Raw genomic sequence first — 23718 nt, 5'->3', positions numbered from 1 at the left:
ATGGCGGCGGGTGGGAGCGGCGGGCGCGCGTCGTGCCCGCCGGGGGTCGGCCCGGGCGCGGGGGGCGGCCCCGGGCCCAGCGCCAACGCCGCCCCGGCCCCCGGCAACGCAGCCGCCGCCGCTGCCGCCGCCGCCCCGGCCCCCGCCGCCCCCGGGCCGCCCCCGCCGGTGTCGGTGTCGGGGCCGGGGCCGGGCGCGCAGGCCGCTGCGGGCGGGGAGCGGGCGGCCGAGGAGCCGGGGGCGGGGGCGCTGCTGCGCGAGCCCGTCTACAACTGGCAGGCCACCAAGCCCACGGTGAAGGAGCGCTTCGCCTTCCTCTTCAACAACGAGGTGCTCTGCGACGTGCACTTCCTGGTGGGCAAGGGGCTCGGCGCGCAGCGCATCCCGGCGCACAGGTGGGCCGCCGTCCCGGGACCCGCCGCCCCCGGGGACCCAGCATCCCCGGGCCCAGACCCCGCCAGCCCCCGGGGCTCAGCCATCCCTGAGATCCCGCCACCCCTCCCCCCCGCCGGGGGTACCCGCCATCCCCGGGGACCTAGTCATCCCCCAGGACCCGCCCTTCTTGGAACCCCTGCCGTTCCCGGGACCCCACCACCCTCAGGACCCCGTCGTCCCAGGACCCAACCCGTTATTCTTGGAACCCCTGCTGGTCTCAGGGACCTGCCCTCACCCCGGGACACCCACCATCCCTGGGACTCTGCTGTTTCCAGTAACCACCATCCCCGGGCCCTAGCACCCCTAGGCCCTGTGACCCTGCCAGGCCCCCTTCCACTCGTACTTCCAGATACTGGCCGTATTCTGGTCCTGCGACCCTTGCCCCTCCACTCTCATCAGCGTCTCCTGGCTCTGTGACCCCTGACCCTGCCACCTTGGCCAGGATCTCCCAGACCCAGTGACCTCTTCCACCCCCAGCATCCCTGTGACCCCTCAGCCCCTGCCAGGCTCCCCAGACCCCGCAACCCCCAGCCTGGCCAGCCCGAGGACCCCCAGACACTACCATCTCCCTCCATTTCCTCCTTCCTGCCCCAGTGACCTCCTCCCCCAAGTGCCCCATCCTTCTGGGGCTGAGGCCCCCAGAGCCCCACCAGACTCCCACCTTGTGAACCCAGGACCCCCAGTGACTCCCAGCTCTGCGATCACCCAGCTCTGTGACGCCCCATCCCACAGGCCTCCTTTCGAAAGGCGGGGGGGTGTTGGTCCAGGCCCCATCCCTCTGCCAGTCTCCAGGGTGCAGCACCCAGACTCTTGGGTAGGGTGGGAGTGATGTCAGACAGCGTCCTGCCCACTGCTGGTTCCTCTGCCCCTGCTCGCTGGGGGGTGCTGGGGAGGGTTCTGTCTGGGGAGGGGGGCTGCAGGGGTTCTCACCACTCTGCCTGGAGTGTCCCCCAACCTGCTGTGAGGGTCCTCCCCACCTTTCTGGCGTGTGGCCTTTATTTAACTTGTGCCTTCGAGATTCCTCTTTCTGGCTGTTTTTGGTTATTTATATACAACTGGGTCTAGATTCCTGTCCAAGGAAGCTTCCAGGCCCGTGATGCGGTCCCCAGTACCTCCGTGCCCTGTGTGTGTGTGTGTTGTGGCCCTCCCACCTCTCCCGCAAGCTGTGAGTAGGGGGCCAGTTGATGTGTCACCTGTGAGCCCCCAGCCTCCGTCGTGCCTTTCTTGTCCCACATTCCTGCTGTGTGGACCTCCCAGATCAAAGGTTCTGGTTCTTTGTCTTTTCAGCCTTTGGGTTGTTATTTCATATGCATTGTTGACATTTTACCTGTAGCGATCAGGTAGATGACTGTACCGTGAGTGACCCTGGGCTCTGCTGAGCCTCAGTTCCCCCCCACCCCCCAGGACCTGGGACTGACCACTCAGACACCTCCTTCCCAGGGCCACAGGGAGGGTGGACCCTGTGACCCAACCAGGTCCTTATCACAGTGGCCTGGGGCTCATCCTCCATACAGGCTGGCTTAAAATGCAGGTGAGGATGTGACCCAACGCATAAAGGAAACACCTCGCAGCCTCACTGATGGAACACAGACAGGAGTGGGGAAAATTCCTAATACCGTGCGCCATGCTCCCGGGCTGGACCTAACTCCCGCCTCTGTCCCAGGTGGGCTGGATTTGGGGACTTGCTTGTAAAGAGTAGATTGGAATCCCACCTTGGGGGAACCCGGCAGATGCCACCTCAGCCAGGTGGTCAAGGTCGACCTCAGGGTGATGTCCTGGGGGTGTCAGGGTCCCCCTAGAAGGAATCAATGAGAAGGGCACCTCACCTCAGTGTGCTCCACCCCAAACCCTTAACCCCAGTGTAGTGGGTTGAATGGTGGCCCCCAACAAGGTGTGTCCACATCCTGACACCCAGAACCTGTGAACGGGACCTTATTTGGAAAAAGGGTCTTTGTAGATGTGATTAAGAGTTTCAAGAAGAGATCATCCTGGATTATCTGAACGGGCCCTAAATCCAACAAGTATCCTTATGAGAGACAGAGGAGAGACCGAGAGAAGACGGCCATGTGACAACAGAGGCAGAGATGGGAAGGACACACGGCCGCAAGCCCTGGACACCTGGGACCCCAGAAGCTGGAAGAGGCAAGAGGGGGACCCTCCCCGGGACCCTCCGGGGGCAGCACAGCCCTGGGACACACTGACCTTGGACATGCGGCCTCCAGAACGTGAGGAAATTCCTGTTCTTTCAAGTCACCCAATTTGCAGTAATTTGTTAGAGCAGCCCCAGGAAACCAGTACACCTGGTCCTATCGGAGAAAATACCAGATAAACCCAGCTTGGGGCCATGCTGCAGGACGCCAGCCAGTCCTGGGAGGAGCCTGAGGACACAAGTGAAAGCCACGTGGCATCCTGGATGCGGGCCTGGGGCGGAGAGCATCCTGAGCTGGTGACTGGGGAGCAGGGCCCAGCCGGGGAGGGGCTCGTGCTAACTTTGAGGAAGGCCATGGGGTCTGGACCCACCATTTCCCAGGACCCAGGCTTGGGGTGGTCTCAGGCTGGGGCTGTGAATTCTGGGTACAGGGTGACCCGGGGGGTGGGACACAGGAGGGCCTGGCATGAGTGATGGCACCTGGACAAGTTCGTACCTCACTCGGAGCCTCCCCCTGCCCCACGCCCCCAGTCGCCTTAGCCCCACCCCCTCGCCCTGCACGGCGTTTTGACAGCTTTCTCCTCCTAACTTTCTCTGCGACTGCCGTCATTGGCTTCCTGTGAGCAGGATTTTTTTTTTTTTTTTTGGCTGAGTCACAGCTTGTGGGATCTTAGTTCCCCAACCAGGGATTGAACCCCGGCACCTGGCAGTGGAAGCGCGGAGTCCCCGCCACTGGACCGCCCCAGGGTTTTGCTTCTCTCCCTCCTGCTAGGCCCAGGAAAATGCCTGGCACGGCAGGTGCTCAGGAAACCTGTGAGTCCACTGTCTACGCTCGCGCTCGCGGGGCTCCCTCTGAGGAAATACCGAGCATCTTCAGGGTAGCACTGTGCACAAATCGGGTGGTCCCACGTTAATATCTAAAATACCTTTATTCATCTATCACGGAAAACTTAGCAGTGCAGAGAAGTCCCAGAAGTGGAGCAGTCTGTGTCTGGGGTCCCTTCTCCTTCATCGATCTGTGTGTGCTTAGCCCAATAACACGTTTTTTGATGACTGTGGCTTTATGGTGGGTTTTGAGAACTGCGTGGCTGTTCTTCCCAGTTTTACTCCTTGTCAAGACTTTTTTCAGCTCGTCTCACACACTTAACTCTTCCAGAATCAATCATCCATCCATCTGTCCCTCCCTGCATCCAACAGTCATTGAAACAGTGCTGACAGAAGACATCTCTTTCCCTGTGGGACTTACCTTCAGGTAAATTTGCACCAGCAAAGTTTTGTAAAGACCCAAATAGTATATAGTATCAGCAGGCCACACGGTCTCTGTCCCAACTGCTTAATTCTGGCATAGCAACACAAATGCATTAAGACAGAAATGAATGGGTGTGGCTGTGTGCCAATAAAACTTTATTTACAAAAACAAGCGGTGGGCCAGATTGAGTCCCAGGGCTGTAGTTGACCAGCCTCTGCCTCAGTGGTTCCTTATGATCTTTAGAATCAATTTATCAAATGCTAAAGGAATTGCCTGGAGGGATTGGTCTTTGCAAAGATACAGGTTGGGAGAGCTGACAGTTTAGAATACAAAATATATCTGGGAACGTGTTTATCCAGGGCATTTTTGTGAAACCTTAGGGAAGTTTTGTAGTTTATTCAAATAGGCCTTGCACGTATATTGCTAAGTTTCTGGTTAGTTTTTGTTTGTTTTTTCTCTGTTGTGAGTAATTTCTCCATTGTATTTTTTCTAGTTGGTTCTTGCTGGGAAGCTGTAGATTTTTTGCGCATTTATTTTTATCTATTTGAACGATTTCTTTCTGAACCCTTCTTAGCATTAATAATTGCTCCACTGATTCTGTGGTCTGGCACTGTCCAGTAGACTTTTCTGTGATGTTGGGATTGCTCTAGATCTATGCGCTCCAGTCCTGGCCACTAATCACTTGTGGCTGCTGAGCACTTGAATTGTGGCTCTTGCAACTGAGGAACTGAATCCTTTTTTTTGGTTTTGTTTTTTCGGACACACTGCGTGGCTTGTGGGATCTTAGTTCCCCAACCAGTGGTTGAACCTGCGCCCTCGGCAGTGAAGGCGAAGAGTCCTAACCACTGGACCACCAGGGAATTCCCAAACTGAATCTTTTATTTACCTTAATTTTAATTTAGATTTAAATAAGCCCTGAATTTAGAGTTTTAAGTGAGACAATCACGTTATGGGCAATTAATTTCTCATTCTCTCTCATATTTCTGCCTCATTTTTTCTGTTCTGATTGCATTTCTGACCACCAGGGGCATTGTTCCGTAACAGAGGTGTTTTTCACAGTTCAATGTGATCGTTGATACTGGTTTCTGACAAATCCTTTTTAATACAGTAACAAGTTTCTTTCCATCCCTTGTTCACTAAGAGTTTCCATGAAGTGTGGGCATGGGATGTTATCGAGTGCTTTTAATGGATTTTGGTTTGTTTGATCTGACAATTGGCCATGTAGAAAATTATGCATTTGTGTGACAACTGCCATAGCCCAGTTTGGGAGCACTTTTGTCACCCCCAGAAGCCCCTTTCCCCACTCCCACCCTGATCCCTGGGCAATCACTGACCTCCTTCTTTCTCTCTAGTTTTGCTGTTTGCAGAAATTTCATAGAATTAGAATGGTAGAATGTGTGGGCTTTGGTCTGGCTTCTTTCACTGAGTGTGCTGTTTATAAGGTCCATCCACACCGTTGTATCGGCAGTTCATTTCTTTGTATTGCTAAAGCAATTCACGTTACTGCTGAATTCCATTGCATGGATGGACCATGCCTTGTCCACTCACCAGTCGATGGGCATACGGGTTATATGGGTTATTTCCAGCTTTTCATTACGAGGAATCATACTGCCATGAACATTCCACATTCGTGTGGAAATATGCCTGTGGAAGAACTGCTCCTTTTCTCTTGGGTGAATACCTAGGGGTCGCATGTTGGAATTACAGGGTAATGTGACATTTTAAGAAACTGCCAAACTGGTTTCCAAAGTGGCCGCCCCATTCCCCACCCCCCACTGGTGCCCGAGGGTTCCAGAGTGTCTTTGGCCTCATAGGTGAGTTGGGAAATATTCCCTCCCCCTCTCCTTTCTGGAAGAGTTTGCATGGGGTTGGTATTATTTCTTCTGGGAATGGGCTTTTCTGTGTGGGAAGATTTTTAAAAATATTTATTTATTTATTTGGTCTCACCAGGTCTTCGTTGCAGCAGGCGGGCTCCTTAGTTGCGGCTTGAGGGCTCCTCAGTTGCGGCAGGTGGGCTCCTTAGTTGTGGCATGCATGTGGGATCTAGTTCCCTGATCAGGGATTGAACCCGGTCCCCCTGCATTGGGAGCGCAGAGTCCTATCCACTGCACCACCAGGGAAGTCCCAGTGGGAAGATTTTTTTTTTTTTTTTTTTAATTGGCTGCTTTGGGTCTTTGTTGCTGTGCACAGGCTTTCTCTAGTTGCGGCGAGGTGGGGCTGCTCTTCGTTGCAGTGTGCGGGCTTCTTGTGGTGGCTTCTCTTTGTTGCAGAGCACAGGCTCTAGGCACGTGGGCTGCAGTAGTTGTGACACGCGGGCTCAGTAGTTGTGGTGCACGGGCTTAGTTGCTACGCGGCATGTGGGATCTTCCCGGACCAGGGCTCGAACCCGTGTTCCCTGCATTGGCTGGCGGATTCTTAACCACTGCGACACCAGGGAAGTTCCGGAAGGTTATTAATGAGTAGTTCACTTACTTGTTATGTGTTTGTTTAGATTTTCTCTTCACCAGTGAGTGTTGGCAGGAAGTCTTTCCAGGAAGTCGTCCATTTCCTCTAAGTTGTCTTAAGTTGTTGGCATAAAGTTGTTTCAAAGTTCTTTTAGCACCTATAGGGTCTGTAGTAACGTTCCCTTTTTCATTCCTGATTTTGGTAATCTGTGTTTTTTTCTCTTGGTCAGTCTAGCTAAAGTTCTAGCAATTGTTGATTTCCCCGCCCCCCACCCCCAAAGAGTGACCTTTAGGTTTCATTGTATTGTCTCTATTTTCCCATTCCCAGTTTCATTAATTCCTCCTCTCACTTTTATTATTTTCTTCATTCTTTGGGCTCGATTTGCTCTTCATTTTCTAGATTCTTGAGATGGAAGCTTACCTTGCTGATTTAATTTTTTAAATTAATTAATTATTTTTTGGTCATGCCACACATGGCTTGCGAGATCTTAGTTCCTCAACCAGGGACTGAACCCAGGCCCCGGCAGTGAAAGTGCCAAGTCCTAACCACTGAACCACCAGGGAATTACTGGAAGCTCACCTTGCTGATTTTAGATCTTTATTTAATACATATATAATGTTTACTTCTAAGCACTGTTTTAGCTGCATCCCTTACATTTTCATGCGCCGTGTTTGCATTTTTGTTCCAGTTAAGATCTTTTCTAATTTCCCTTGTGTTCCTTCTCTGACCCATGGGTTACTTAGAAGTGTTGTTTCATTTCCAAATATTTGGGGATTTCTCAGAGGTCTTTCTGTTGTTGGTACGGAGTTTAATTCCTCTCTTTGGAGAACATGCTTTGACTGCTTTCAGTGCCTCTGAGTATCTTTGTTTGGCCTTGCATGTGGTCTGTCCTGGAGAATGTGCCATTGCGCCTAAGAGCGTGCATTCTGCCGTCGTTGGGCTGAGGGTTCCGTAAAGGTCGCTTGGCAGCACTGTTCAGTCTTCTGTATTCTTGCCGATTTTGTCTGGCCGTTCTGTCAGTTGTGGAGAGTGAGTCATCAGAACCTCCAACGATAATTGTGGGATTGCCTCTTTCTCCTTTAACAGTCAGTTTCTGCTTCGTGTAGTTTGGGACTCTGTTGTGTATTCATTTGTACTGTTACCTGTCCCCATGTACTGACCCTCTGTTCACATGAAACGTCCATTGTTCAGTAATACTCCTCATCTTCACGTCTGTCTTTTTTTTTTTTTCACGTCTGTCTTGTCTGATATCTGTGTAGCCGCTCCAGCTCTCTGGTGGTTTCCGAATGCAAGGCATGTCTTTCCCCGTCTTTCTCCTTTCATTCCCTTTGTGTGTTTGAATGTAAAACTTCTGAGCCCGTGACATCCATCTGTCCCACCTCTGGTGACGTGAGCCTTGGTCATGGGGTAGATTTCTCCACTGGATGTCACCACCGTCTCCTTGTAAATCACCCTTCCCGAGGGATACTTTGGGACTGTACAGACATCCCATTTCCCCCTCCTGCTTTGCCCGCTGGTGTATGGTGGTTCCTGCTGGAAAGAGTTATTTACTCTAGCACCTGCCATATGGTGATTTCCTATTTCCGTAACTCCCTCTGCATTTGTTAACTGGGGTTCTAAAAGGAAGAGCTGTCCCTTCTCCCTTACTCATCCATTTCTTCAGTTATATATTTATTTCATCATGGACTCATGGATATTGATTTTATCCTGGGGGTCATCATCCGACACGAACATTATTTTGTTGTTCGTATCGTCCCAGATTTGGCTCCTGTGTCCGTTCAACATTTCCCTGTCATGTTGGAGCGTGTTTTTACTTTCTGGCGCCACAAGATACTCCAAGCTCGTCTTGTCCTTCCCCTGCCCCAGCCCTGCAGTCAGCCATTTCTCCAAGGAGCTCTGGTTCGTTTTAGTGGAAAATGGTATTTAGAAACCAAGACTTGGGTGCTGGGTGTGCCTGCTGCTGCTGGGGTGTTGTTGTTTAGAGACCTTTTTAGCAGGTAGGGTGAGGAAATGTACCAACACACACATGTCTCTGTTTATTTGTGTCTCTCCACCCGCCTGTCCATCTGTCCATCCATCCACCATCCAGCTACCTGTCTAAAAGCCACGAGATCATCTTGATCGCTCTGATTTCGGTTCAGCCCTCCAGAATTTATTCCAGCCCCCCCCATCTATAACTGTTTTCTCCCACGATGAGGACCCTGGCTCTCATTCTGCACACGTCTACTTGGTAGCACAAACCTAGATATGAAGAGTAGTTTCAGAGCTGCTAACCCTCTCCTGTGAAAAATACTTTTACTAAGTAAAGCACAGTATTTGTATGCAGTTCTTTTAGCCTTTAACCTGTTTCCCAAAGCTACTTAGCTGGCCTCTTCTTCCCTGCCCCTTCAGGGTAGTATGTCATTCTTTCTTTTTTTTAAAATTTTTAAATTGTGGTAAAATACACATACCATAAAGTTCACCCTCTTTACCCTTTTTAAGCGCACAGTTCAGTGGCATTAAGCACATTCACATTGTTTGCAATGATCCCCACCATCATCTCCATAACTTTCTCATCTCCCCAAACTGAAGCTCTGTCCCCATGAAATACTGACTCCCCGTCCCCCAGCCCCCAGCCCGCAACCCCTGGCCCCACCGTCTACTTCCTGTCTCTGTGGATCTGACTCCCCCAGGGACCTCCTGTGAGTGGAATCAGACAGTGTGTGTCCTTCTGTGTCTGGCTTGTCTCACTGAGCATCACGTCCCCAAGGTCCATCCACTCTGTAACATGTGTCGGAATTTCCTTCTTCTTAAGGTAACTAACATTCCTTGTATGTATGGAGGGACCACACTGTGTTCATCCGGCATCTGTCCATTGATATTGGACAGATGCCTTTGGCTGTCTGTGAATCGTGTCTCTGTGAGCACTTGTGCACAGGTTTTATGTGGACGTGTGTGTTCGTTTCTCTCGGGTACGCAACTTAGGAGTGGAACTGCCGGGTCAGACGGTAACTCCACGTTGAACCCTCCGATGAACCCACTGGCCTGCCATCCAGCGCTGCTGCACCCTTTATGTCCCCACCCGCCCTGCACAAGGGCTCTGATCTCTCCACATCCGCAGCAACTCCGGTCATTGTCCGGATTTTCTATCCTAGCTGGCGTTTCCTAGTGGGGGTGAGGTGGTGTCTCATGGTGGCTTTGATTTGCCGTGTTCACCGTCATGTTTTTGAGGATGGATGGATAAGGGAGGGTAGAAGACTCCTGGTGGGAGGCGAGCGAGGGGCCGGCGGGTGAGGCTGTGGGTGGAGGAGCCTTGGAGATGTTCAGCCCGCCTTCGACCCAGTGGCCTTGCCAGCCCTGGGGTTTGTCGCCACGTCCGCCGAGGGCACTGAGGGTGCATACAGCCTGGCATCCGGGGCTCTGCACAGACACACAGGCCCAGTTGGGCCTCCTCTTACTTCCTGCCAGTGAATCGTTGGGGAAAGTTTTCCCCGCGGGAGATCAAGATGCTTTGTTTAATCTAGAAAGAAAGGAGGAACCGGAAGACACTTTATTTATGGAGAGTGTGCGTGGGGAAGTGCAGTGAGGCTCCAGGGGCCCAGCTGCGGTGGTGAATGAGCGGGGCTTCGAGGACGCGGTGGGGCAGCACAGGGCATGAGCACCGCCGCTGGATGGGCAAAGCCGCACAGATCTGTCCTCTCTCAGTTCCGGGATCCAGAAGCCCAAGGTCAGGGTACTGCAGGGCCGCGCCCCCTCCAGAGGCTCCCGGGAGGGTCCTTCCCGCCTCCTCCGGCTTCTGGGGCTCCAGGCTCTGCCTCCGGCAATACGTAGCCTCTCCCTGTGTGTCTGGGTCCACATTTCCCTTTAATAAGTCATTGGATTAGGGCCAGCCCGGATTTGGGTGGCCTCATCTTAATAAATGGCATGTGCAAAGACCCCGTTTCCAAACAGGGTACCATCCTGACGTTCCAGATGGACATGACTTTGGAGACACTGTTCTCCCCACTACACTCACACTCGGTTTCCCACCTGGCCCCCATCGCTGGTCTGGCCTTTGGGGTGCCGTAGAGCCCCGGGCCAGACTGGGGACCAGACAAGGGCCTGGCGGGGCCGGGAGCACCAGTCCACGACGGAGGAGTGGGTGGGAGGCGGTTCTTTTCGTGGAGAGTAGGGGGCCGCCCGGGTGGGGCTCGCTGGGAGCGGTGGGAACGTCCCCTGGGCACTGGGCAGAGGCCGGGAATCGGGCTGTGGCTGCCGACTCCAGCGGTTCCGCAAGGGGGTGGCCTCTCAGAGCCCTGCGTGTGTCACCGTGGGGACCCCGGGAGGGGCTGCGATGTGGGGCCTTGCAGACCCAGAGGACAGGGGCTCTGCAGGGCCGCCCCGGGGTAGGCTGCTGTGGGGCGGGCCCTGGGGACCGCGGGTGCACAGCACAGTGGGCGCATGATGCCAGGCAGAACCTGCAGGCCCCCATGGCCACCCATGTCTGGATGCTCCCTTGGCCTCCACGCCCTTCCCCACGGGCTCAGCCCGATGCAGGTGACCCCGCCAGGCCTTTCCTGACTGCGCCCTCACAGCCCTGCGTTCTCCTTCCTGCCCCACTGTCAGGCTGTCCACACCGTGGACCCGTGGCTGCCTTCCTCCAACAAGGCCAGGGTCTCAGTGCCCACAGCCCCAGCACGGGGGCCGTGTGTGTAGAGCGAGGAGGGAGTGATGAAGGAGCGGGTGAATGAGGGAGGCAGGGAGTGGTTGAGTGAGTCACTGAATGAATGAATGAAAGGATGGGGTGAATGACGAATGAATGAGGGAGTGAATGAATGAATGAATCAGTGGGTGAGCCAATCAGTGAGTGAAGGAATGAGTGAGTGAATGAATGACGGAGGGAGGGAGTGGTTGAGTGAATGAATGATCGGGTGAATCCGTGAGTGAATGAGCAAATGAGCGAGTGAATGAATGACGGAGGGAGGGAATGACGGAGGGAGGGAGTGAATGAGTTGCGTGGGGAGGGCATGAGCTCTCTGCCATAAGCCATTCAGCCCCTGGGGAGACGATTTCGCTTCTCCGGCCTCTGTTGCCACCGATCCACACGTGCTGCCTTCTCAGTCCTCAGGGCCTTCCTAACGGAAGCATCCAGGGCAGGATGCTCTGGGCACAGCATCTGCTGCAGGTGCTGGCTGGGGTGTCACTGCTACGGGGACACTCGCCTTCCACGTCCCGGGGCCCCGACAGCCCCCCGGGCTCGGGCGGTGGGGACCGGTGGGCCTCGCGAAGGGTAACCGGGTCTTCTCTGACACACCAGGTTCGTGCTGGCCGTGGGCAGCGCCGTCTTTGATGCCATGTTCAACGGGGGAATGGCCACCACGTCCACCGAGATCGAGCTGCCGGACGTGGAGCCCGCTGCCTTCCTGGCACTGCTCAAGTAAGATTTTCCAGGTCCTTCACGCCCTGGGGGGAGGGACAGACACACCTGATGTTTAAAAAAAATAGAGCCCTGGTGACATTGCCTCCAGAGCCCCCAGCTCCCTGGAGATTTCTAGAACTCACCTCCTCAGTGAGGGGTGGGCTCTGGACGCCCCCCCCATTTTCATTTTTGTATCTTTAATATCAGGATGTAATTTGCATACCATACAACTCACCTGTGTGAAGTGTACAATTCAATGACATTTAGTATGTTTACAGAGTGTGCGACCATCACCTCTAATTCCAGAACATTCCATCACCCCCAAAGGAATGGCGTCCCCCTCCCCCAGCTCCTGACAACCAGGAACCCACTCTCTGTCCCTGTGGATCTGCCTGTTCTGGACGTTTCCCATCAGTGGGATCACACCCTGTGTGTCCTTCTGCATCTGCTGCTCTCACTGAGCATCGCGGTTCCAGGTCCACCCACGCTGCAGCGTGTGTGAGTCCCTAAGTTTTCATCCTTTCAAGAGTTTTTGAAGAAATAGCCTGAGGCAAGAATTTTAAATTCCACCTATATTTTTTCTTCCTGGGTTTCAAATTTTTTCTCAAGGTCTTTAAAACAAATATAGTGGATGTTGGGGGTGGGAGTGCCGCCCACAGATTGCAACTCCACCGAGGAGGAGGCCGGCGAGCTCTGTGGAACTCCCATACACCTCCCTGCTCCGCGGAGCACCGTCTTCCCCTGTCCGGAAACCCTGGTGTAAATGGTCTGGGTGGCTTGAAAGGTTATCCCGAACAGTCAAGACAGCTCTTCAGATGTGGAGCTTATTTTTTTCCCCCTTCTGATTATAAAAATGGCATTGGCTCACAGAAAAAAAGGGAGAGAGAGAGAAAAAGGGAGGGTGAGAAGAAAAGAAGAGAAAAGAAAGCATAAGGAAGAAAATGGAGTGAACCTGCCTCTCAGCACCACGGGGGCGGGGCCCACGGGCGGGGCGGGGCTGGTTGCTCCCATTCATATCGGGTCCCATTCATATCACGTGCTCAGAGCGCCCCTCCCCACCCACTGTGTCGTCATCTCCTTTTTTCCTCTGGTGTCTGCAGGGTGTAAACTGGTTCCCTTCAGCTCCATCTAACAGTGTTGAATCCTGTGGGCTGATCACAGCACTTTGTGGAATAATCTCACTCCTCTGTCTTTAGGCAACTTTTCAGATGGTCCCTCAGACCAGGGGCCGCAGGCTGCCCCGGGGTGGGTGGGAGGGTAGGGGCTCTGTCTCCACAGCTCCCCGCCGACATTGCAAAAGCAGCCTGGAAGGATTTGTAAACTGTGGGCAGGACTGTGGGCCAAGGAAACTTTATGTACAAAATAGGGGACAAAAGCACGGTGAGATATCACTTCACACCCACCAGGGTGGCTATTATTAAAAAACAAACAAAACGACTTGTCTCGAGGAGGTGGAGAAATTGGGACCCTCGTGTGCTTCTGGTGGGAATGTGAAATGAGGCAGCCACTGTGGAAACAGTGGACGAGCCTCAAAAGCTAAACATAGAAATCACTATGTGCTCCAGCAACCCCATTCCTGGGTACATCCCCCAAAGAAGGGAGAGGTGGGGGCTCGAAGAGAGATTTGCACACCTGTGTTCACAGCAGCTTGATTCACAACAGCCAAAAGGTGGGAACACCCCAAGTGTCCATGAACAGTTGAGGGATGAACGAGGTGTGATCCATCCACACACCGGAATATTACTCAGCCTTCAAAAGGATTCTGGAATTCAGTAACACATTAAAAGGATCATACACAATGATCAAATGGGGTTTATTCCAGGGCTGCAAGGATTTTTCAGTATCTGCAAATCAGTCAGCGTGATACACCACATCAAGAGGCTGAAGAATAAAAACCATACGATCATCTCAGTAGATGGCAGGAAACGCTTTTGACGAAATTCAGCACCCGTTTATGTCATAAAGGATTCTGGCAACTTCCCTGGCGGTGCAGTGGTTAAGAATCCACCTGCCAATGCAGGGGACATGGGGACACACAGAGCAACTAGGCCCGTGCGCCACAACTACTGAGCCTGCGCTCTAGAGCCCACGAGCCACAACTACTGAGCCCATGTGCCACAACTACTGAAGCCCGTGCACCTAGAGCCCGTGCTCTGCAACAAGAGAAGCCACTGCAATGAGAAGCCCGTGCACTGCAACAAAGAATAGCCCCCGCTGGCCACAACTAGAGAAACCCCATGCACAGTAATGAAGACCCAACACAGCCAAAAATAAATAAATTAATTAAAATTAAAAAAAAAAAAGGATTCTGACGCTTGCTCCAACAAGGATGGACCTTGAGGACATGATGCTTATTGAAATAAGCCAGATGAAAAAGGACAAATACAGTGTGAACCTACTCACAGGAGGTCCTAGAGGAGTCACTTCCATAGAGACAGGAAGTAGATGGTGGGGCCGGGGGCTGGGGGAGGGGGAGTCGGGACAGAATTTCAGTTTGGGAAGATGAGAAAGTTCTGGAGATGGATAGTGGGGATGGTTGCACAGCAATATGAACGTACCTAATGCTACTGATAAAAATGGTTAAAATGGTAAATTTTATGTTATATGTATTTTACCATAATTTTTAAAAATGTAAAAGTCATATCTATAAAAAAAAATCAAGACCCCAAACAGGTGACGGGTTGCAGTAAGCCAAACCCTGCCTTAGTCTAAGCTTGGTGAGATGTGGGGTGGAAGGCTGTTCTCTCCGTCTCCCGCTCCATCCCTGTGTCTCTCTGTCTCTCTGTCTCTCCCCATATCAGCTTGGGTTTTGGTAACCAAGCTGCCCCCCCGAGAGGGTGGACACTATCTCCACTGGCATGTGAAGGGCTCCCCCATCTCCCCGCACGTGTCTCGGCCTGTCCCATTACCAGGTCCCCCTCCGCACTGCTGCCATGGGTGGCCGTCCTGTCCCTGACCCCGCCGGCCGCTGCTGTTCGGGCTTCCTGTGCATTCTCAGGGGAGTGAGTCCCAGGAGAGGGGGGCCCCTTCCAGGAACGTGCTCTTTGGGCGGCTCCCGGTTGGGCTCCTCTACCCCGCCCCCAATCCCGTGTCCATGGTGCCCGTGGACGGACACTCGGGTGGTTTCGCGTGGATCGCGCTGCTGTGAACACGCGTCATTTCTCCTGGACGCAGAGGGGTGAGCTGCGCGCCCAGGGCCGCCTCTGAGGCGCTCCCACCAGACGGACCAGGGTTGTGATTTCTCACCATCTCCCCGTGGTTTTGTAATCGACCCTGACTTCTGACCCACATGTAGAGTCGGCCCGATGGCGAGTGGTCAACACATCCGGTATCTGCGATTCCGGCCGGCATTTCTGGTCCCGTTAGTGGTCGGGCATGGCAGTCGGCTGTGGCGGGGTCGGGGCGGTGGGGGGGGTGGTGGTGCGGAAAACTCTCCGCGTCCCGGGGCAAATCCCGTGCTGCCCACGGAGGAGCCGGACAGAGGCCTACCTGCTGTGTAGACTCGTTTCCAGGGTTTGCCTGTGGGCACTCCTTTTCCCGGGTAACTGCCTTTGCGGGGTCACATCCACAGGTCAGAGGGCGACCGATGCTAATTCGGTTGGTTCCTCGGGCCAGGCCGGTGGGTGGGGCTGGGCGGCTGTCCTCATGCCGCCGTCCGCTCCCCCCGCCCTCAACCCCGCTCCAGGTTTCTCTACTCAGACGAGGTTCAGATCGGGCCTGAGACGGTCATGACCACGCTGTACACCGCCAAGAAGTACGCGGTGCCCGCGCTCGAGGCCCACTGCGTGGAGTTCCTGAAGAAGAACCTGCGGGCGGACAACGCGTTCATGCTGCTGACGCAGGTACGGGACGGGGGGTGCAGGTGTGCAGGTGCGGGGCGAGGCCACAGGGGGCGGGGCGAGCAGGGCTGCGGGGCGGGGCGAGGGCGCGGGACCCGCTGGGGAGCAGGTGCTCCGGGTCTGCGCAAGGAGGCAGGTGCGTGGGTGCGAGTAAGGACGCCGGGGCAGGGGAGGACGGATGGGGGAATTTCGGAGTTTAGGCGCCGCTTAACTCTTGCGCCCGGGTGAGTGTCTCCCTCACTTCATCTTGCCCTTGTCCCTGCCCCTGGTGGCACCGCGGCGTTTCCCTGGTCGCCTCTCGTGCAGTGCACCTTGTTGGCAGGCCGGCCTCACAACAGTCATTTACTAAAGGATTCCCGTTGGCGTTTTGGTGTCCTTGTGCAGAGCTCAGGTGTGGGGGGAAAGGCGTTCCGTACTAGGTTTCTTGGAGGGGGACCCTTTGGGGTTGTCCGGTCTGACGGTCTGTGGCGGTCCTGGACCACTGTGGGGGCTGGGAACCTGGCGGGACGGGGCAGAGCCCGAGTGTCATCGTGGCTCCACAGACCCCTCGCTGAGATGGCACCTGGGCCTTGGCCCCGTCTGCTGAGTCGCTCTCAAGGGCCAGAGCCTGGACGGTCGGGTGGGGGCCAGCTGCTCCCGGCCATTTGCTGAGAGCTGCAGCCACGTGGGGTGTCCTAGCCTCCTAGCCAGGCCCTAGGCAGAGACTGATGCACAGGGGTGTGGGCGTCGAGCTGCTCCACAGGTTCTCCGTCCCCGGCCCCCGCCCCGTGTGCGAGTTCTCGGTCAGAAGCACAGCGCTGCTGCGTCCCACGGGTCCTCTCAGCCGTCTCCCCCGGGCTCCTGCCTGCTGCAAGGGGCGACTGGGCCCGCCTCCAGCCTGAACCTCTAGGCGCCCCAGCTTTTGAGGTGTAGGCCTGACCCCCGCCCCAGGCAGTGGTTACTGAGAGTCTGTGAACCTCAAGAAAGAAGATCCCTCTGGACCCTCGGCCCAGGATTTGAAATCTGTGCCCGGGACTTGAAATCTGTGCCCAGTCTGGAGCCAGGGTCCATCCGGCTGGGTGTTGACAGGCTCTCTCCCCCGCAGGCGAGGCTTTTCGACGAACCACAGCTCGCTAGCCTGTGCCTGGAAAACATCGACAAGAACACGGCCGACGCCATCACTGCAGAGGGCTTCACAGACATCGACCTGGGTAAGGCCACAGGGCCGGGGAGGGCTCGGTGGTCACATGCGTCCCACCGAGGCCCCGCCGCCTGCCCCACTTTGCTGCTGCACGGGCCGTGGACAGCCTGGCCGCGAGCCGGTCAGAGGTCATCCCCGAGGCCATGGAGGCCGGCGCTCGCTGATGGCCCCTCCCCTGCAGACACGCTGGTGGCCGTGCTGGAGCGGGACACCCTGGGCATCCGCGAGGTGCGCTTGTTCAACGCTGTCGTCCGCTGGTCTGAGGCTGAGTGTCAGCGGCAGCAGCTGCAGGTGACGCCTGAGAACAAGCGGAAGGTTCTGGGCAAGGCGTTGGCCCTCATCCGCTTCCCGCTGATGACCATCGAGGAGTTTGCTGCAGGTAACGGTCATGGGGCGCCGAGGGAACGCTCAGGAGGGGTGTGACCCCAGGGACCCTGCTGCGTGTGACTCAGTCCCATGACCCTCGGCCCGGCCACAGTGGGTCAGGTGCTGGCCGTGTCCATGCGGGAGCCTGGACTGGCTCAAGTGGGTGAAGATGGAATGACCCCCAGATGCCGACCCTCCCGCGTCCCAGCCTCTCCCACCCCCACGTCTCGGGTGTCCACACGCACGTGTCTGAATGTACCAGGCCCCTGAGGGTCCCGTCTGGGGCTCAGGTCCTGGGAGCTGGGCTCTGGTGCCCACGTCCTTGACGAGCCCCATGAAAGGGTGGCCAGTGTCTGGGACTGTGGGCCGCTGCTGCTGGGCCTGGGCTTGGGCCCAGGTGGGGTTGGCCCTGACCCTGCCTCTCACGCTGGGGCACACTCGGGTCTTGGGGATGTGCAGCAGCGGCAGCGGTGGCCAGCTTGGCGACCCCTCCCCTGGGCCTGGGCCTCCCCTTCATGTCATTCTCATGGCCGGTGCCGACCACGGTCCTGGAGCCAAACTGGCCTGGAAGGTTCTGGACGGGGCTCCGTGATGCAGCCCCGTGGCGGGTGCACCGCTGTCCTGCCTCTCCCCGGTCCGTGCTGCCCCTGCTCCCACCCAGGCTTAGGGTTGCCAGATTTAGCAACAAGAGCAAACAATTTTTTTTAGTGTTAAGTGTGTCCCGTGCAGCAGCTGGGAGACGCTTATCCTAGAGATCAGCCCTCTTTGATCTGAAATCAAGGCTTGACTGGGTGTCCTGCATTTTATCTGGCGGTCCACGGTGTTCCCTCAGTGCTGGGGCGAAGCCTGAGAGGCTGTCTCCACACTGGGGGTCACTCATCCGTCAGATACTTAGCACCTCCTGGGTACCTGGCCTTGGCAGTACAGCAGTGACCGAGGCAGCCTGGGCACTGCAGACATGGGGCCGGGTCCTACTCTGGGGGGGGCCGTCCTGGGCACTGTGGGGTGTGGAGCAGCCTCCCTGGTCCCACCCCCTCGATGCCAGGAGCACCCCTAGTCATTTTTCTTTAACAGTATGAGGGCTTTATTTTTTTATGTTTGTTTGTTTATTTTTGGCTGCGTTGGGTCTTCGTTGTTGCGCGCTGGCTTTCTCTAGTTGCGGCGAGCGGGGCTCCTCTTCCTTATGGGCACAGGCTTCTCAGTGCGGTGGCTTCTCTTGTTGTGGAGCACGGGCTCTAAGCGCGTGGGCTTCAGTAGTTGTGGCTTGCGGGCTCAGTAGTTGTGGCTCTTGGGCTCTAGAGCGCAGGCTCAGTAGTTGTGGCTCACGGGCTTAGTTGCTCTGCGGCATGTGGGATCTTCCTGGACCAGGGCTCAAACCCGTGTCCCCTGCATCGGCAGGCAGACTCTCAACCACTGCGCCACCAGGGAAGCCTGCACCCCAGTCTTGATCACAGATGTCCTCAAACATTGCCCAGTGTCCCCTGGGGGGCAGGATGCCCCGGGTGAGAGCCCCGAGCTATAGTGTTGAGTTGTCTTGGCCTAAGACATCTGCGTGAGCCTTGCTGGACCCCTCTCCAGCCCCGTTTGCACCCCCGAAACCACTCTCCTCATAGGCCACCTGGCCGCCAAATCATCCGGGGTCTCAGGTCTCCTAGAAGCGCCACCCCTCACCCTTGGCCCCCTCGCCACTCTCCCATGATGGGCCTCCAGGCCAGAACAGCCCACCACCCCTCAGCTTGCAAGTGCCTGGGATGAGTGTGTGTGTGTCCAGGGCTTGTGTGCTGGGCCTCTGGCCTTGTCCCTCTGCAGCATGGCCTGCGAGGCTTCAGCTCTTTGTCACTCAGTGTGTTGTAGAGAATTCTCCTGCTTCTTATGTTCCACTTGAAATTACAAGAATGTAGACGTTTGGAAAAAAACTCCCCCAAAGACTCCCCTGGCTCAGTGTGTCACAACTGAGGTCTGATGTATTTTTCTTTCTGTATTCTCTATGCAGAGATGTAAAAAAAAATGGTTATCTGTATTCACTTTTATTTATTTATTCATTCATTTTTGGCTGTGTTGGGTCTTTGTTGCTGTGTGTGGCCTTTCTCTAGTGCTGAGCGGGGGCTACTCTTGGTTGTGGCGCAGGTTTCTCATTGCGGTGGCTTCTCTTGCTGCGGAGCACGGGCTCTAGGCGCGTGGGCTTCAGTAGTTGTGGCTCGCAAGCTCTAGAGCGCAGGCTCAGTAGTTGTGGCGCACGGGCTTAGTTGCTCTGCGGCATGTGGGATCTTCCCAGACCAGGGCTCGAACCCGTGTTCCCCGCATTGGCAAGCGATTCTTAACCAGTGCACCCCCGGGGAAGCCCTGTGTTCACTTTTGTATCTTAACTTGCTCTTGTGATCCATGGAGCTCTCTTGCCCTGTTGCTCAGACCTGTGTGCCTGTGAGCTGTTGGGGCAGTGGGCCGGGTTGTGGCTGACCTGCGCAGAAATGAGCTCAAAGCGGGTGAATGAGTGATTCTTGTAAAGCAAGGGTGGTGCCGTAAGGCCTGCGTCAGGCACCCTGTCCCGGTGCAGGTGGTGGGCAGAGGCGTGTACAATCCTTCCGCACCACCTGTCTGCCCCACGCGCTGCCCCCTGTCACCAGCTCATGGCTACATCCAGGCCCCCACCTCCAGACTCCTCTCCAACTCTGGGCCTCTCTTGGGGGCTGGCATCCCCCCTGTCTGTGTAGGTGCCCGGGGTGGACGGGCAGGGCGGCAGGTGCTCTGTGGAAGAGCAGTGGTCCCCTGGGGTGGTCCCAGTGGAGGTGGGGAGGCCTGGGGCAGTGAGGGGGATTTTGCCCGATTAGCCAGCAACTCAGAGCATTGGCCCCATGTCTGCTTCGGGTCCTTCCCCAAACGTGGCAGAAGGGCCATCCCCCCGCGGGGGTGGTTGGACCGGTGATGTTCTGCAGAAGAAAGATGCTGAGGAGTTGAGAGGCTGGGTGCCATGCTTTCCAGTGTCTTCTGCGTGCTTGGGGTCTGCCCAGCCTTCCCTACCCGCCCCTGTGCCCTCAGGGCCCGCACAGTCGGGCATCCTGGTGGACCGCGAGGTGGTCAGCCTCTTCCTGCACTTCACCGTCAACCCCAAGCCACGCGTGGACTTCATTGACCGTCCACGCTGCTGCCTCCGCGGGAAGGAGTGCAGCGTCAACCGCTTCCAGCAGGTGGAGAGCCGCTGGGGCTACAGCGGCACGAGCGACCGCATCAGGTAGGTGCGGGCCGGGCGCAGGGCCGGGAGGCGCGGGCAGCGAGCACAGCGGCGGGGGGGTTGGGGGGCTGGGGGGCTGGGGTCCTCCGTGGGGAGGGGCGGGCGCTGGACGGTCGAGCTAGCTCAGCATCTCCCTCCTCTGACGGGTTCAGGTTCTCGGTCAACAAGCGCATCTTCGTGGTTGGCTTTGGGCTCTATGGCTCAATCCACGGCCCCACCGATTACCAAGTGAACATCCAGGTACCGCTCGCCTCCAGGCCCTGCCCCTCCACATCCCACCGCGTCCCTCTCAGTCGCGGGTCTGCTTGTGTTTCCCCCAAGGTGGCACGAGTGTTCTGGAGTCTGGGGGACCCAGGACGATGCCTCCCCACTCCTGCCACTGGCCTGCTTCGCGCAGGTCACGGGTCGGACCCCCCCGCTGCAGGGCCTGGAGGTGGGGCTCAGCCCTGGGCTCCAGGCTCCTGGGGGTTCTGCGGGTGGGCACAGGGGCCGGGGCGCCAGAGTTAGCTGTGCCTGGCTCTTGGCCCACAGATCATCCACACAGACAGCAACACGGTCCTGGGCCAGAACGACACAGGCTTCAGCTGTGACGGCTCCGCCAGCACCTTCCGAGTCATGTTCAAGGAGCCGGTGGAGGTGCTGCCCAATGTCAACTACACGGCCTGCGCCACGCTCAAGGTGTGCCCGACCCCAACCCTAGCCGTGCCCCTGACGCCCCACCCCACCCAGGACCGAGACCCCAGCTCTGATCCCTGAGCCGAACCCGAGACCCTGACCCTGGTCCCTGAGCCGTACCCGGGACCCCGACCCCTAACTTGATCCTGACCCCTGAGCCAAACCCGGGACTCTGACCCCGAACCTGACCCCTGAGCCGTACCCAAGACCCCAACCCTGAACCTGACCCCTGAGCCGTACCTGGGACCCCGACTTGGACCCTGCCTCCCAGTCCATTGCCCACCTCTGACGACGTGGGGCTAGGAGCGCGCAACCCTGCGTCGCAGCCATGGAGGGCCTGCTGCCTGCGCCGGGTCAGGATCCTGCGCCCTGTCCAACGCAGCACATCCATCCTGACCCGCCGGGCCCCACCCCGCAGGGCCCGGACTCCCACTACGGCACCAAGGGCCTGCGCAAGGTCACCCACGAGTCGCCCACGACTGGGGCCAAGACGTGCTTCACCTTCTGCTACGCGGCCGGGAACAACAATGGCACGTCCGTGGAGGATGGGCAGATCCCTGAGGTCATCTTCTACACCTAGGCTGTCCCATCCCACGCCACACCCGCTGCTCCCCCTGCCTCGGTCCCGGGCGCCAGGAGGGCTCCTCTGTTCCGAGGTGGCGGATGGGCAGGGCAGTGGGAGACAACCCCTCAGGACTTGGGGGGCAGGGCCGGCCTGACCCTGCCCCGAGCCGAGGGTCCGCCCGCTGCCCCTGCAGCTCAGGGTTGCCTGACCAGCTGCCCGACCATAGGATTCGTGTAGGGTGTTGCCTCGTGTTTGTTTCAGCTGCACGTGGCAATGCATCTTGGATTCCCGTTTCTCTGGTAGGAGACCACGTACGGGGCCCCTAGCGGGCCTGGGTCCTGCATTCCTCTGTTCTGTTCACTGGAGACACTCAGACCACCCTGACCCACCCCTAGGATGCGGGCTCAAGCCCTCCCGAGGTCCTGCGGGCCAGCTTCCTGCCAGCCCCAGGCCCAGCCCGTGGGCCCAGTGAAGGACCATCCCTGTCCAGCCCTCCTGGACGGCCCCTCCCAGCCCCTGCAGCTGTGGACACGGGCGGCAGACCCTGTCTGCCTGGGAAGGGCGAGGCTGCGGGCCACACACGGGGGCCGCATCCCAGCTGGCCCACCTGCACATCCTGTAGCCCCACTCCCGGCCCCCAGCGAGCACTCTGCACAGAGGTGCTGGAGGGCACAGCCCCTCCCTGACCCCCAGGTACTGTCCCTTCCCCACCCCCATGCTTCCACCTGGAGCCTGTGTCCTCCCCGAAGCCATGGAAGGTGTGTCCTCACACCACACCCCAAAATGTTTTTTTTTTAAATAAAGGAAAGAAACTTACCGGCCCTGACCCACGTGCTGCTTCCCAGCAGAATGGGCCCCTGGCAGCTGGAGACCTGGCCCTTCTCACTGCATCTGTTTACCCACCGTTAGAGGGGCCAGCTGGGCTAGGGGGCCCACAGGAGGGGCCATCTCCTGACACAGACTTCTCACCTTCGGGGCGTCCAAATCACGCGGGCCTCCACGTGGGCTGCGGACCCTCCCCGGACCCTCTGTCCTCTGCACAAAACCCTGGGGCTCCCGTTGTGCCCCTGCTGTGCAGCGATCAGGGACCCTGGGCAGGGTGGGCAGAGCCACCAGCAGGTGATGGCCACGCAGTGGGGCTGTGCCCTGGTGCAGCCCTGGGAGCCTCCTGGCACTTTCTGAGGATGTCAGCAGGGCCCCCACTGCAGTGAGCCATGCAGGGATCTTGTCAGCTCTGCCCTCTGGACCTGGGGCTGCACCCCAGAGCGGCCCTGCTGGCTCTGCACCAGGGGAGTCCCCTTGCATTCACACCCCACCCCTGGCCCCTCCTTCTGTGCAGTGAGGACTCTTGGGTGCAAGTAACAGTTTACACCCGAGGTGGCCCAAAGGAGGATGTGGCATCTTACTGTTCCAAGGCAGGGACGATCCAGACCCAGGACTGGGCTGGCTGCCGAGATCCACTGTGGCCCTCAGGCTGTGTCACCTCCTGAGACCAGCCACACTGCAGGCAGACCCCAGCTGAGGGATCCACGGGGTGGGGGGCCAGGCCTTCCACTGTAGCCCCCAGAGCAGTCTGTCCTGGAGGCCACTGCAGTTCAGGGCTGCCGCCTCAGGACAGGATGACAAATGGTGTCAGATGAGGGCACAGCTGGGGCACCCATGGCAGGTGGGCATGAGTAGGAGCAAAGCCTGGCAACGAGATGCAACAAGATGGTGGGGTTGTCAGAACAGCCCCCGAGACATCTGCGTCCCACTCCCAAGACGTGTAGCTATGTAGGGTCACAGTGACCTGCCAAAAGGAACGTGCAACTCACCCTCTGGAGAAAGACGGACAGTATAAGCCTCTACCAGCTGTCATGACAATGTCCTACGGCAACTCAAAAATTACAAAGCAAGAGAGAAAACGGAAACCGATCCACATGTACTTCAGAAATGGGAGTTATCACATACCTCAGCATAATAAAGGCCATATTAGGCAAACCTACAGCTAACATCATACTTACGGGTGAAAAGCTAAAAGCGATTCCTCTAAGATCAGGAACAAGAAAAGGACTCCCATTCTTAGTTTTATTCAACATAGTTTTGGAATTCCTAGCTACAACAATCAAAAGAAGAAATGAAAGGGATCCAAATTGGAAAGGGAAACTTGTCACTATTTTCAGATGACATGATATTATACACACAAAATCCTCAAAATGCTACCAGAAAA

At 56.8% G+C, this 23718-nt stretch overlaps 1 protein-coding gene across 1 annotated transcript; it reads left to right on the top strand.

Moving 5' to 3' along the window:
- BTBD2 (BTB domain containing 2) lies at positions 1-22325 on the top strand (the record flags this gene model as incomplete). The annotated part of the gene is made up of 9 exons (XM_082652305.1): positions 1-395; positions 11554-11673; positions 15341-15497; positions 16579-16684; positions 16856-17053; positions 20077-20269; positions 20422-20509; positions 20801-20947; positions 21363-22325. The coding sequence occupies 9 exons, from the start codon at positions 1-3 to the stop codon at positions 21522-21524; spliced, it is 1566 nt and encodes a 521-aa protein (XP_082508431.1). The 3' UTR covers positions 21525-22325.
- Positions 22326-23718: the final 1393 nt, after the last annotated feature.

Source organism: Grampus griseus (assembly GCF_964374135.1).
Source record: "Grampus griseus genome assembly, chromosome: 3".
Taxonomy (NCBI): domain Eukaryota; kingdom Metazoa; phylum Chordata; class Mammalia; order Artiodactyla; family Delphinidae; genus Grampus; species Grampus griseus.
Note: the sequence above shows the minus strand (reverse complement) of the source record. Positions and strands in the feature narration are given on the sequence as shown.